Raw genomic sequence first — 14,866 nt, forward strand, 5'->3', positions numbered from 1 at the left:
AACAAAACCCATGTGCTTTTTTCCAGTCCTGCTGACAACCTGTCAGGCAGAAACTGCAGCACACCTCAGTTATTCCAGGAGTGCTGAGTTAACACAGTGTGAACACTCTGGACATAACTTGTGCCTACCACAGTTCAGTATTGGTTTTCTTCTTGTGATTTATCTGCTCTTGAACTAGAAATTGAAGGGATGGTTTCAGATGTGGCAGAGGTTGAGAGGACACTTTTTGTGAATAAATTCAGAAGCTATTACTAGGTGATGTCACACCATCCTATTTTAGCTCCCTAGAGACAGCAAAACAAGAGTTTTACCAAGAAATTCAGCATGCTTTGACAGGACTTTTGGGGGTTTTGATACTGTCTAAATAACTATTTTGACCGGAGTGCTAATGCCTTTGAAAATGGGAAGGAACAAGAAATTAGATCCATAATGACCATCCACGTGCTGTATCGCCTGTGCAAGGCCAAAGCTGATAGGTTTTGGGAAAAGCATCTGTGCTTTTTTAAGCTGCACTGCCCAAAACCCCTGTTCAGAGGTGCAGGGCATGGCTGCTCTGCTTCTCAGGGCTCTTGTCTTCCTCTATTTTGCAGCTACGATCTCATGTGTAGATGTTGGCATCCTGAGCCCAAACTACGCCCTAGCTTTGGAGTGCTTCGGTCCCAGCTGGAAATGATTCGCGGGAGGATGTCCACACTCTCTTCCAGTCTAGATCCTCTCTATGTCAACATTGGGAAGGACGAAGAGGCATCTGCAAGTGACCCTGCCCTGCACGCCTCCTTTGGAAATATGGATGCTGAAGAGACTGTTGCTGGGGCAGCTGCTGCTGTCACAAGTGACTATCGCTACATCATGACCCCCTTGTGCCTTGGAGATGATGCTGAGGGTGAAAGGCATCCAGATGGGCAGGAAGGGGAGGACAAAAGTCTGCTGTATGAGCTAGAGACAGGAGGGAAAAGTTGTTAGCCTGTACATAGCAGTGACATTCTACTTTCCTGGGACTGGTTTTGTGCAGCACGATGCCATGTCGCCTGGGGCTCTGATGCTGGATCTGGAACGGCTTTGAACAGAACTGGCCAGAGCTCTTGGGCAGCTTTTGTAGCTTTCACCACCTATGTGGGCTGCAGTGGCAAACGGCTTGGAAGAACTGCAACCCCAACAACCCCTTGGATTTGGGGGAGAGGGGCAGTAGAGTTACAGATTGACCACATCCTGCTGAAGGGAGTTCAGAGCTAAGGTGGCAGTCAGAGTCTGTGCTCTGCTCCTTCGCACTGAATGTTGGAGCAGAACTGAATACACCTTCTGTTCAGTCAGTGCTTGCTCTTGTGTAGATGGTGTCTTCAATCCTGGCTGCATGACTTCGGGACTGATACCTCTGAAAACACTAGTGGGTATTTACCCTGTCATTCAGGACAAGAGGGCAAGATTCCCCTCGTGTTCACTCAACAGTACTGCCTAGACTTGTTGCCTACCTCAGTGGTTCTCAAACTGATCAGCATATCTGCTTCTACCCAGCACTGAATTTGAACATCTGGCTTATTTTATGCAGTGACATTTGCCGCTTCCTTGATCCAGGGCTGTTTTAGGAGTTTCAGATGTTTTGGTTAGCAAGGAAATTAGAAAAAAAAATGAAAATCCAGCATTCCTCTTCATCCCATGTACCTTTTTTATGTCTTTCTTTTTCTTCCGTTTGATGCCAGTTCAGGCCTGACTAGACTTGCAGCTCACGTTAAAATGCAAAGGGAGGGAGAGCAGCTGGCATATGTGAGGACAGAATCCAACTTCAAAGGAATGGAAAGGAAACAGTGTAGAGAGGACTTAACAGCAGTATGGAGAAACACTGCCAATTAATGGTAAGTGCTGCCTTCCAGGAGGGGAAGGAGACAGCTGAGATACAGAATGGCAGACTTGCTTCAGTTTCAGCAGGAACAGGTTCCAGCATTTGCTTCAAAATCAGATTCGTTTAATCATTCTCTGTATTAGTCCTGTGACTTCTTCAAATAACCAAGTACTGTAGCTGCTATAGTGACGGTGTGAAATCAGCTTTGAGAAGATGTGTGAGTTGGGGGAAGAGATGAACTGGGAAATCTCTGAAGAGAGAGGCCTCATGATGAAAAAGCTTGAGAACCACTGGCCTTCCTAGTTAGGAGGTTTTCTGGTATGCTGTAAAAGTCACATAAAACATAGACTAGTATCACTGCAGCCTTCCAGTCAGGGCAAAATTAATGGTTTTGCTCTTTGGGTTTCGTTTTGTTTTCCAATCAGCATGTCTGACTCACTGTAACTGCAAATGCTTGTGTGGTTTTTAATAATTTAATATTTTACTGTAAATCAGCCTTTGTTTTGTGCAGTGGTTCCCAGCAAGGAAGTGCAGTTACATCTTGCTCTACTTATCCTAAATATTTGCTAGATCTTAATTTCTTTTATTTTCACTGCGCTGAAAACTCAGCAGTATCACAAGACTTAGGATTCCACATTGCACTTCCTCAGATACGAATACCACAAACATCAGCATTTGCTGAGTTGGCAAAGGTGGGACCAATAAGTCCAAAGAGATTGCACATTTGATATCAGAACACTCAATCCTTTGATGCCCAGTATTTGCCTGTTGTAAGTTTGGGATCTAACTACGAAATTCAGGTCCAGTTTCAGCCCTTAGTGAGAACTCTTCCTAGGGAAGGGGAATTTCAGCCTGCTACCTGGGCATGGGTCCTTTCTGTAGTTTGCTACTGAACAGAGATGTCCTACAGGTGTCTCTAAAAGTTCAGTATGGTTTCTCAGTCACAGATACAAACTGCACCATCTTACACCCCAGGCAGTATAGGGTTTTCTCTTCATTTGGCTGGAATGCTGTAAATGCAGGTAAGAACACCTAACAAAGGGTAACAAACACCTGTGCAGTGCATGTTTGCAGTGAGGGCAGAAGACTAAGCTCCCTGCAACTGCCTGGGAAGCGCAGATGTACATATAGACTCTAACTCTGGGAAGCATGTCTTTAGTTTTTATGCATTTTTTAATAATAAAACATGTATTGTGTTTGAGTCCCAGCCTCTTATGTGTGGCAAAGCTTGTGTAATGCTCACTAACTGTATGGGGCCACAGCAAATGTCAGCCCAGCTGAAAGCCATCTTTTTCCCTTCACCAAGAATGATTGGGCTACCTCTTGGAGGCAGAGGACGTTTGGCCTCCCCGGATGACAGTTACTCTGCATTGCTCCAACCTTGAGACTGCGAAGGCCAAAATCTGATGGGCACGGGCTGGTGATTCCACAAAGAGACAGACTCTGCAGCCACTGCTGTGCAGGAACCTGGGGAGAAGCCCATAGTGGGACATGCTGCATCCCACCTGGGAATACAAAATCTCTGTGTCAGTTCCTCCTTGAAAACTGTTGTGTGCACCCATCCAACTACTGGCAGTGCTCTCAGCGGAAGAGAGGTTTGGAGGCAGTGGGTAGAATTCAGCTGCTGAGTCAAATGTTCCAAGCACAACATAACAGAACTCTGGATTTCCAGCTCACCGAGAAGAAAAGGTGTACCTCATGCTTTTATTCTTCATCAGCAAACAACACGCTGCACACCCTCTACCTGCAACTCGTGCAGAGAGGAAGAGTGATGGTAAATGGTACTAGTGCTCACCCCCCATCTGCAATGCAGGAAAAATGACTTCCAAAGCACTAAGAGGCTGATATTGTTAATATTTTAAGATTCCAGTGCCTAGTGATGTCCCTTGGATTTGTTTCAAACAATGATTTAATCCTTTCACACACAAACTTGGACAGACCAGGTACAAATGAAGCTGTTGTGGATAGGAGAAGTGACACCAGAAGAAGAGCTAGTGAGAAAAGAGGGAGGGTAGGAGATTTTAAAATGGAGACAGATGGGACAAGCTGTCAAGACAAAAAACAAGGGAGTCAGAAGGCAGAGATGTGCAATTTTATATATGAAATCCCAGAATAGAGAAGGCATTGCCTCAGCTGGGACCAGGCAAGGGTCTGAGGTGGCGACTGGCTGTGTGTTTTGTTAAAGGATGAGATGCTCTGGTCCAGCCCAAGTGCCCTGCAACGTGTTGCTCTTAAATCACAAAGAGGCTGTACACAGCTGGCCTGGCCCTTCGTCTGCTTGGAGACAGTGCTGTGATCCTGACCCCAGGGAAGCTTCAGCCTAACAGTTCTGATTTAGGAACCAGCCTGGCACAAATTAAACAATGTGTTTCCCCCCCAGCCACCCTTTTTTTCCATCACCCTAGTACAACAGTGCAGTCCCTCCCATCCTCCCAAGCAGCAGCCCTTGTCCCATCCATTGCAGTGAGATGGCCAAGGGACAGCGCTTGTTTATGCTGAAGCAACTTCTCTCCCATACAGGTAAGCCTGACCACACTCCTCCTCCATCCACATCTCCCTGAGGATGGGATATGGTCTCCCTCTTTTTCACAGAGGCTTAAGCCACTTGGGGCAGTTACCGACTCAGTTGTGAGGCAGCGTGATCCCACAGTGCTTAGCAAGAGCACACCAGAAGCTCACAGTACCATCTCTGCTGTGTAGGAGTAGTAAATGCACGAGGAGACATACCCCTGTCGGCTCCAGTGCCAAGGCTGACTGATGGGCCCTAGACTGTGTGCTGTGCTGGCAGCTCAGCCTGCAGATATGGGGATACTCCAGCCTGATCCAGTACCTAATCAGTGTGGAGAATTGCTGAAAGCGTTCAAGGCTGATGCTAGCTCAGCAGATGCTAGCAGTGCATGGATATACCTTGGAGCTCATACACAGCTACCCTGGGACCAGCCACCTTCCTTCTTGACCTGTGTTTGGAGGGAAGTGTTAAACTCTTGACTCCATAAAAAACACTCTCTTGAAGTGAAATGCAATTAATTTTGAATAAACATTTGAGTCTGGCTGACCAGAGAAAGGAACAATATTTGCACATCGATATTTTCCTGATTTACATTCTGTACATGGCTGGCAGTATTCATTCTCCCCTGATGCGCAGCAACCACCAAGTTTTGCAAGTCCTCATATTTTTTACCGGGGATTTCTGTGAGGGACCCTCAACACACAGTCCGAATTTTATTTCACACCTGTTGTGCTCCTTGAAATAGCAAATTGTTCTACAAACACTGGATTCATGTGGATTTACATCCCATGGGTGATTGCAAACTGTGGGCGAAGCTTGCCCCTGGTTAAGGTACTTATAAGACTTTTTCCCTTGGTGGAGTCTCTGGTGTCCAATACGAGCTCATTGAATTTCCATCTGCAGTGAAGGTACCGATGTGGCACTATAGAGTCTGCAACATGCAGCCTGTTTTCAGAAAACTTGTAGAAAATTATCCTTCAGACCTCAATCTTGCCATTGCATTTGGCTGAAATAAATCAGTGGATTCAAAAGCTGTTAGGGCCAACACGTGCAGCTGGTGATCAGAGAGCCTTGTTACCATGGGAAACAGAGCTAAAAATCAGTTACTTAGTCCAGGAACAGAAAGGACCGATGGACATGGGTTTTGATTGCGTTTGTCATATAAAAGGAACTCGACGTCAGTATGAATAAGACCTCAGTCACTGCACTAAGGTCTAGCAACAAAAACAAAGATGATCAACTCCTCATTTACTAATTACTCTGTGGATCCTCCAGCTTGAGGCATGCCAAGCCAACTCATTCCCAAATGCAGTTAGGTGAAATGGAACATATTTTGGTCATATATGACAAGTAGGACTGAAATTAGAAGGCAGGTATTTAAGCAGCACAGAAAGTATCTACGTAGCTTTTTTTCACTGGCTTCCAGTTTCTTTTCACTGGCTTAAAATAGAACTGGAAGAAATGTGTGACCCCAGGAAATAAATGGCACTTGTTGTTTTAAGCTTTGCTCAGTTCAGTATAGGTTTTATGGAACTGGACTAGTTTCCAGAATAGTCTCTATAGGAGCTGGCTCTTGCCAGCCTGCAGTGTGAGGAAGCAGGAATTTGTGATGAGGAAAGAGGGCTTGCATGCATAAGTGATCTAATTGGGAGTATAATAAATATACAATGCCAGTAAAGGTGAAAAAAATGGGGAGCTGAAAGAAATGGGTCACTGGAGAGAAGCACACTCTGTACACTGCAATGTGGCAGTTAGTGCTGCAAATTCAAAAGGTTGCTGCTTTCTTAATTAATATATAAGACAACGATCCTTGCTGCTACCCTGTCATTAGCCGAGCTGCGTGGGAGACTGCTGCTGCCTCTTCACTTCTATTCTGCCAATGAATGCCTCCGCAAGAGCCACTTTTGCTTGTGCAACACGGTGCTAGCAAGAGCAGAAAGCCCTTTGGTCACTCCCTGCTGCCTCTCATTGTTTCTTCTTTTTAAATTATCTTAAAAGAAGATAAAAATTCCCAAGATTCACAATGCTAGGTGATGTAAAGCAGCATGCCTCCCCAACATCAGGTAAGGTTCAGACCTAATTAATATGATTCCTGGTATTATTTATCTATAGTATCTCTCCTCTTACACAAAGATACACAAAGAGGAGCAGAAATACTGTGCAGACATGTGGCTGGGCCTGCGAGGAGGGACTGAGGTTTAACAACCTCTTGGTCACCATGAACCTTGTACCCAAGCTGCAGGGTGTAAGGACAAAAGAAGATGCAGAGCTGGGGCTTATACAGGGGACCCAAATCATGCCCCAGAACAAAGCAGGCACTTAGCTGTTGCCAGAACCCCTGCTAAGTGAAAAAAACTGTGTCAAATCCAAACTTCGAGGCTTGGCCTTCACTCAGCACACAGCTGAGGCAGTTTAAGACTCCTCTTCCCAGTATTTGTTCTCTCTCTGCTAAAATTGGGGGTCCCAGCGGCTGGGGCCAGCAGTGCTGGTGCTGCTGCTGCTGAAGGTAGTGAAGATAGATGATGCACAGAAAAGCATGAAGCAAAGGCACATGTTTCTACCAGCACTGCTGTGGGGGTGGAAATCTCTGGCAGAGCAAACAGCCGGTGACTTCTCACACTCCCTCCCCCCTGTCTGATTCACTCCAGCTTGTCTGCCAACACTCCCAATTACGCCACTGCACTTTCATTGAAGCTGATATGCTGGGCTGTACCTGAGGCAACAATTGGGCTCACTATGTGAATTCTTTCCCATATTTTCCACCTATTGATGAAGTCTCTCTGGATCACCGTTGAAATTGCTCAGGGCTGCTGCCCTGCCAGCAGGCCAATGTTGTCTCCAGGCTTCATCAGGCAAGGATCCAAATGAGAGTAACTGAATTTATTTATTTATAGCAGAAATAAACATGGCTTGATATTTCTCAGTTTTTTCTCTTAATATACTCTAGGAAATATTGCCAGTGTGCTGAGCTCTGTCAAGCTGTAGGTAGGGACCTGGAACTGAAGACGCAGTTGGCCCATGGGGATGTTATTTGGGGATTTATGCTCATGCACTCAACCATCGTCTCAGTGGAAAAGACCTCATCCCAGAGGCCTCCTGCACCACAGATCTGAACCGCCCATTGATCATGTGAGTGTAAATCAGTCTGAAAGGCACCAAGATCATTGCAACTTGGTTTTCCAGCATGAAAGAAACACAACTGAGAGAAGGATGTAGTCTGTAATCTGAAAATACACCCAGTCTGCCTATATGCCATGCCCTGACCTCTTCTGGGTAAAGATGGTCTGCTGGGATGACGTTGGTTTTCTTCCTTGTGCCTGTTCAGCTGCTGAAGCATTATTTAGCACTGCTGAGCCCTGATGCTGATCTCACAGCAGGGGCACTGCGCAGCAGCTCACGGAAGTCCAGGGGATGATGCCGTCACAAGGCTGGCAAGAATTCAACACTGTGCTTTACAGCTTGCCTGTTTATCAGAAATCTGTGAACGAAGAAAATCTGTACTTTTCCAGCAAGGCTCTAAACTTTCATAAGAAAAAAATGAATGGATTTATTTTCTCAGTAAATATCTTACAAATTCTCTGGGCAACAGAGCATCTCTGACACTGAGATTGGCAAATAAAGAAAAATATGTTCTCAGCTCAAGAGTAGTGAGAATGTGTGTAAAATCCTAAAGAAGACAAGGCTTTCTGTGGTCCTGCTGTGCAGTAGCAGGGTGAGGTGCATCTCTGTTTCCCCCACAACTCTTTTCCTGGACCTGCTATCACAGGTGAAAACAAGGCAACATACAACAGTGTGGTGGGAGGGCACAACACGCCTTTCCGTCAGTGCAGATGAACCCACAGACCATGGGTGACTGTTACCACGGATTCTTCCCACTTGCAACCTTGCTTGCAGGGAGGATGCTGGAAACAGGAGCCGAGATGGCTGTGCAGGCACTGGTGATGGGATCTCTCCTAAGATACCAGATGCACAGAAAAGCCCGAGGGCAGCCTGAAGTGAGCAAGCTTTTATCCTGAGGAAGTTTGGCGATCAGTTCAGTTTTGCATCCCCAGGGCCAGCTGCAGTGGGCTGGCCAGCAAGCCGGTGGTGTCTGCTTCAGCAGAGAGCCAGGAAAGCTCAGAAACGGCAGTGGTGGGATAATGTGCCAGTTGGGGACATTTTGTCCTCTGTAGTATGACATTTCTGTGTCTCAGAAATGCCACTCTTCTCTCCTACAGCAGGAATTGGAGCTGCTCTAGGAAGTCATCTGACAGTAGACTTTGTCTTGATTTTTAAAATCCCTCACGCTCATTGTTTATGATCTTCAGAAGTACGTCCATAAAGGCAGCTAATGTAGGCCCTTTAGAAAGCTGAAGACAGTAATTTTTAATGACCTGTAGGTCTATAGGAGAAAGCCTTCCCAGAAGGTCCTGTTTCCCTCGCAGCTCTCATTCCAGCCTGCCTGCCTGCTCAGCCATGAAATCCTATTTTGCATCTCACAAATGCAATTTCAATACCTCTCTTCAACCACACTCTCCTTCCTGTCCTTAACCCATATAGGATAGAGAGCAGCCATCCTGCCTGGCTTGCAGCAGCCCCTGATCTCTGGCAGCACTGCCACCCACGAGGATACTGTGCATGCCCAGCTGGATCCTTCACCTTGTTGACAAATTTAGGACCTTTGCCACCATGCCACTGAACTGTCCTGTGAGTCTAATGCAGCAGGCTCAGACAGCCTGAGCGCTCTACTCTGCTTAGTGGCCTTGCTGGTGAACAGTCAAGAGTAATCTTGGTTATGTTTCTGAATGTATATTTTAATGTGATTCAGCTGGCGAGAGGGAGTAGTAGATTGCTGAGGGAGAGAAAATTCAGTTCTCTGGCTCCATGCAGTCTAACAGTTCGGAGATTTTTCTTGGCCAGACTTTAATTCTGTGCCTCCTGCAAAACTGCAGGAAGCAACTAAAATTGGGCCCCGAACTAGAAATTTTTGCTTTGCATTGACATTCAGTGTGCAAAACCTGATGAGATTTCTGGGTGTACAGTTGGTGAGCTGCCCTGTGAAGAAGGCTTGGGAGAGATGCAGAAACACCTTCAAGTGCCAGCTCTCGGTCTGTACAGAGTTCGTTGCTTGTTTGCTCCCTGGGCTGCTTATGCAGTTTTGTGATGTGGTTACATTGTTTATCAGCAGCATCTATGAAGAAAGTGCTTTGTGTGTTCGATGATTGCCTTGCCTGTGCCATTTTTGTAGTTTCTCTTGATGCATTTCAGTGAAATACATAATATGTACATAACATTATTGGCTTTAAGTGGACACCTTAGCATGTCCTTGCTTTAGATAAGGATGCTGCATTCATAGTGAATGTACTGTCCTGACAGTACCTCATCACCCTGCATTGGGGAGTTTTGGCTGAAGCCTTGCTGGGACATGGGCTGTGGGAATGCACCTACTGCTCACAAGCTGCCCAAGGGCTGCCAGTTCCCAGGCCTAGTGAGGAGCTTGACTGAGGTAACCATCCCTGCCCCAAATGGGTACAGCATAAGCGGTGGGTTGCTAATGCCAACTGCTTTGGCCTTCAAGCATGCTCTGCCTGCATTGTTCCCTAATGAAGCTGTAGCTTTTGAGCAAGTTTCCTTGCCTCAGGCCAGACTGTGAGGGCTGGTGCTCTGCTGCCAGGTACCTGGGTTGCCTGTCTGGGTTGCTTGTCTGCCTCAGGAGATTTATTTTTCCTTTGTGTTAGCCTCAGAGGAGGACATGGGTAGCAGACAAGTGCTTAGGACAACGAGTTGCTCTGGGTGGCAAAACTGCCCATCTTGCTGCTTAGCTCTGTCAGGGCAGCACTTCTGAGGCTGGAAGACAGGGAAGGTGAGAGGGTGCCCCCACACACAAGTGGGACAGCTGATGCCTTGGGCTCTCCTTGCCTGTTGTTGTCCACTCAGACACCCTTCAGAAGGGCAAAAATTTTGCAAATGTGTGGAAGCCTCTAGATAGTCTGCAGTGGTCTGAAAATGGTTTCCAACCCATCCAGCAAACCTGTGCCCCCACTGCTTCCCCTCTAAGGAATGTACCATTCCCTTTCCCCTACTCTGCTCTCTTCCCTTTTTGTCCTCCCTGTTAGCCCCAGGGTAGGCCTCCTGCTTTGGGGAAGGGCCAAAACCTTGGCCCCAGTGTGCCAGTGGCAGCCTGGGCTGCAGGGGCAGAGCTCTGCTCCTTGCAGGAGGGATGAGCTGTGCCTGCTTCATGTCTCCTTGCATCGGGAGAGGCTGCAGGGCACGGATAGAGTCTGTCTGTTAGATCTTTAATATCGTTTGGGGCTCTCAAAGCTGCTTGAAATGAGGATGTTGCAGCATGAGAACTACTATCTCCTCATATCTGAGAAATCACCAGCACCTCCAGCTTAAAGGAAAATAATTCTAGGAGCCAGCAAGCGTCTTGGGCGCTGTCGGAAAGGTCAGGCAGGAGCACTGGCATCGGGTGCCTCCACGCTGCAGCTTCTTTCGCAGTGCTGCTGGCAGAGGCGTGCAAGGGGTTCGCAGCTGGTGCTTCCTGCCGGGGCTCCAGGGCAGCTCCCGCTCCCGTGGATCGCGAGCGACTGTCGTTTGGGTTCCCGCGGCTTGTGCGCTGTGGCGGAGGAGCCCTGGGCCGCGCTGGATGGAGGCACCGCGCCCGCCATCCGCTCGCCCGCCCGGGGGACCCTGCGGAGGCCGGGGCCGAGCGCAGCCCCGCGCCCCCCTCCCAGCACACTTAAGGCAGGTTTGTCCCCCAGCCCCCGCCCCCGTTTATTAACGGGACTCGGGTCGATGCCGCTGCTATAGCGAACTGCCCCCGGGAGCTGCGCCGGCAGCCGCCGTCCTTGGAGCTTTGGTCGGGGAAGGGTTTAACCCCTCGCGTCTGGGATCGCCCGTCACCGCGGGGAAGAGGCAGCCCAAGGCCTGGGCACGGTGGGGTTGAGTATTCGGGCAGCGAAGGGTTTGTTAGGCTGCGGTCCCTTCGGATGGGGAAAAGGAAGGAAAAAAGTCTGGCCTCGGCAAGGCTCGTGGCAGCACAAGAGCCAAACCTGCGGCGAACAAAGCAGCTGGGAGAGACAGCGAGGCTGGGAGAGCTCTGCCGGCATGGCCGGGGCTGCTCCCTCCGGGGAGCGATGGTCTTTGGCCAGATCCCAAAGGTAGCTTGTGCCCTTTAGGAACTTGCCCACAGCAGGGAAGCCAAGTCGCAGCGTCTCATCACTGATGCATTCCCAGGAGGTTTCTGCCTTTAAATACCGTGCCCGGAGCAAACTGCAGAGAGACGCGCCGGAGCCAGCAGCTCCCTTGCTGCGGGTGCTGCCCCAGGTCTCCTTGTAAAAAGATTGAGGATGAGGGGCTGAAGTGCATCCCTGTTTCAGCCCTGCTTTCTTTGGGCTGAGGAGGGCAATGGTTTGGGAATTCAGAGGTCACAACTGTCCCTGGTCCCTGTGGAGGGAAGCTGGGACAAGAAAATCCCCGTAGAGAAGAGGACTTGGCCACCTTGCAGTCTTCTGTAAAGGAGAGACCAGGAGCCCAGACTTGGAAGCACAGACTCCCACTTGTGTCTAGAGATAGAGGAGGCCTCACCATCACTGACCAGAAAGACACAGGAAAGAAGGCTGCAAGTGGGGAGACTGGAGTCTGGAGACCTCAGTTAGTTCTTGCAGGGCTTTATCACATGTGAGAAATAAAACAAGCAATAAAGCTAGGGGCAGGCCTTATACTTTGCCTGCCATTTTTCCTTGTAGAATAACTTAAGAAAACATGGACAGGCTTTTCTCCCAACCTTACCTCTCCAGCCCCAGTGCCTGATTCCTGGCCTCAGGCTTTGGAAAGAAGAAAATTTCTTGATATACAATTACACTACTACCTTTGCAGCTCTGGTGCTGGTTATAAAGGGAAGGTTCAGGCTTAAATTGTGAAGAGGATGGACAATAGCAGTGGCTCCAAGTGTAACCAAGACAACTGATCTTTATTAAACTTTTTCCAACAAAAAGAACATTAGGGAAACTCTTAGAAAGCAACAATCATCAATGAACCCTTTCCATGTATTCAGATAAGAAAGTCCTTATTTGGGATGCAAAATTCACGCTAGGAAGCTAGTAAATGCCAGCTTCACAATTATCTCAGCAATCTTTATCTGGCTCCCATGTGTCTAATGCTGAATTAATGAAAAATTTACACATTATTTTCTTCATATGATCCTGACTCACTCAGTGCCCAGGAAGTTGCATCCTTAGTCCTGACATTTTGCAGACTTTGAATGATTGATTAAAGCATTTAAATAACATACTTCAAACAGAAGGGTGGTGGTGGTTGTTAAATATAATTATGGTTGTTTAAATGTAATTATTTTTACATTTTGACTAATTATAAATGGATATTATTATTGGAAGAACAAAATTTATTTATCGGGGTTTGAATTCTGCAGTCATCAGGAACAAACACAGCAGGTAATGAGTTTGGCAATAAAATGCCAGCCTTCAGTATAGACCAGATTTAGCACCACCCTTTCTCTTTGTATCACACTTCCTTCCTCCCACGAGCTCAGCCCACTCAAAACCTGTATAATTTCTTCCTATAAAAGGATGTGCCTGTTCTGCTCAGTTTTCTAAAACCTTTATTTCCTAAATATGCTCCTAAATAGGAACACTCATATTGGATTTACAGGCCCATTTTATCACTCTTACTAGGATGGGTGGGGATGGAAGAACTGAAAAGGTTGGGGTTGTTTGACTTACCGTGAAGGGGGGAGGCCCACAGTGAACAGTCTGTGAACAGGAGAGTGGAGAGAAGTGGGATAGCAAGTGGGAGTCTCTGGGTAAACTGATGTTGTAGAAGAGCAGTGTGGTCCCTGGGCAAACACGCCCATGGAAGAACAGGTACTGACTGTTCTTCCTCCAGTTTCCCTTTTAAAATATTTTATTCAGAAAGGAAAGGAGTGGGATAGGAGGATTATTCTTTTCTTCACTTATTTAAGCTCCCTGAATCTCTAATGAACAATACTCAGCCTTAAAAAAACCCAAAAAAACTCCAAAGAGTAGCCGACAAACAGAATAATTTTTCTGCAAAATCTCACCATGTAATAAGGGTATCTCTGCATATCTTCAAATGACATGCACATTTTCAAAATTAAGATTTCCAAATCTGATTTGCATAGGAATTTATGTAGCAGAGTAGTCATGAGATCTGCTTCTCCTAGGTAAAGGATGGTTTTTGCACTTAGAGACCAAAACAACATCTTATCAATTTATTTATTTATTTAAGCTGTATCACGCAGCTGGCTCATTTCTGTGATATTCACAAACACCATCAGGTTTCCTTTAAAACTGCTCCAGTGCTCCAGTCAAAGTGTCTTTTCCCCCTGAGAAATTATCAATGACCTACTTCCCCTCCATGTGTTATTTTTCATCTGTCCAAAGCTCCAGCATCTTTGATTGCTTTGGCATTACTTCTTTATCCTTTCCTGGGTTTGCAGCATCATCACATTTAGTGTCAAACGGTAAATTTTATTTGTGTGGTGTTTTCTCTGCTTGGCCTGTTAACTGGGAATTGGGCACACATCCCTTATAGTAACAGGAATTTCAAAGAAACCATCTCTTCATCTGCTTAGGAACTCCAAAAAGATGGGACCTAGGCTCACCAGTGCCTTCTGCACTGACACCCAAACTCTTTCAAACTTTGGCCCTAAGATTGAAAAAGCCCAACAAAGATTATGCACTGGTTAATACATTTGTAACCTTTGTATATAGAGTCCTCAAAATACTTATCTAAGATGTAAGAGATGATATTTTTTAGCTTCTCAGTGATCTGGGAACCAACCACTCAAATCAGGATCAATTCAAATGGAAGTTTAATTTTACAAAAGTATAAATTTATGCCTAATTAGGCACATCCCTTTTTACATTCCTCGTGGACTCCCCAGCCATAGTGACACGTTCTCAGTAGCAATACCATGCCTGGGGAATGCTGATTGCTGCCATGACTGAGCACCTTTCGAAGCCAAGATCTCCAACACAGAAATTTCAACCTAGGGCTACAGTATGGTGCTGTTTACCATCCCCTTTTGTCTACATTTTTAATTAGGTTCCATTCCATCTGATCTGCCTTTACAAGTCAACCTGAAATTATTTTTCAAGACCGCACAAGAGGCCTGGCCTTCATCATTGACATAGTTACAGCCTCAGTTGGTTACAATTGCCATTTAATTCATCTAGGCTCACCTACCTGTACATGCCCATGCTGCCCAGAGCTCAGGAGGTGTTGTTTACATATTTTTTTTTTAACTTCAACATTTGTTAAATTATTTCACTGTGTGCCCAATATAGACTTTCCAGATACTAATCTCCAGAATCACCTTTGACCTGAGCCACGCAGGTCTTTTAAATTTAGAGGTATTAGTGAATACATCCCCATGCTGGAGGGCCACACAGCCTTTATTTAACTCTTGCAGCTCATACATAACCTCAGGTAGTTTCCAGGTAACTCGGAAACTACTGAGAGCGCAGTCCGCGGGGGTTCAACAATCACGCTTGTCC

At 46.7% G+C, this 14,866-nt stretch overlaps 1 protein-coding gene across 1 annotated transcript in view; it reads left to right on the forward strand.

Moving 5' to 3' along the window:
* TYRO3 (TYRO3 protein tyrosine kinase) overlaps nucleotides 1-3,038 on the forward strand; it is a 43,627-nt gene extending 40,589 nt beyond the window's left edge. The window contains exon 19 of the mRNA XM_008926561.3: nucleotides 591-3,038. Coding sequence (XP_008924809.2) covers nucleotides 591-963 — 373 coding nt within the window. The 3' untranslated portion in view covers nucleotides 964-3,038. The remainder of the gene's footprint in view (nucleotides 1-590) is intronic.
* The last annotated feature ends 11,828 nt before the right edge of the window (nucleotides 3,039-14,866 follow it).

The sequence above is a fragment of the Manacus vitellinus genome, unplaced genomic scaffold, assembly GCF_001715985.3.
Source record: "Manacus vitellinus isolate BGI_N305 unplaced genomic scaffold, ASM171598v3 scaffold_6_pilon, whole genome shotgun sequence".
In the NCBI taxonomy this organism is placed as follows: Eukaryota; Metazoa; Chordata; class Aves; order Passeriformes; family Pipridae; genus Manacus; species Manacus vitellinus.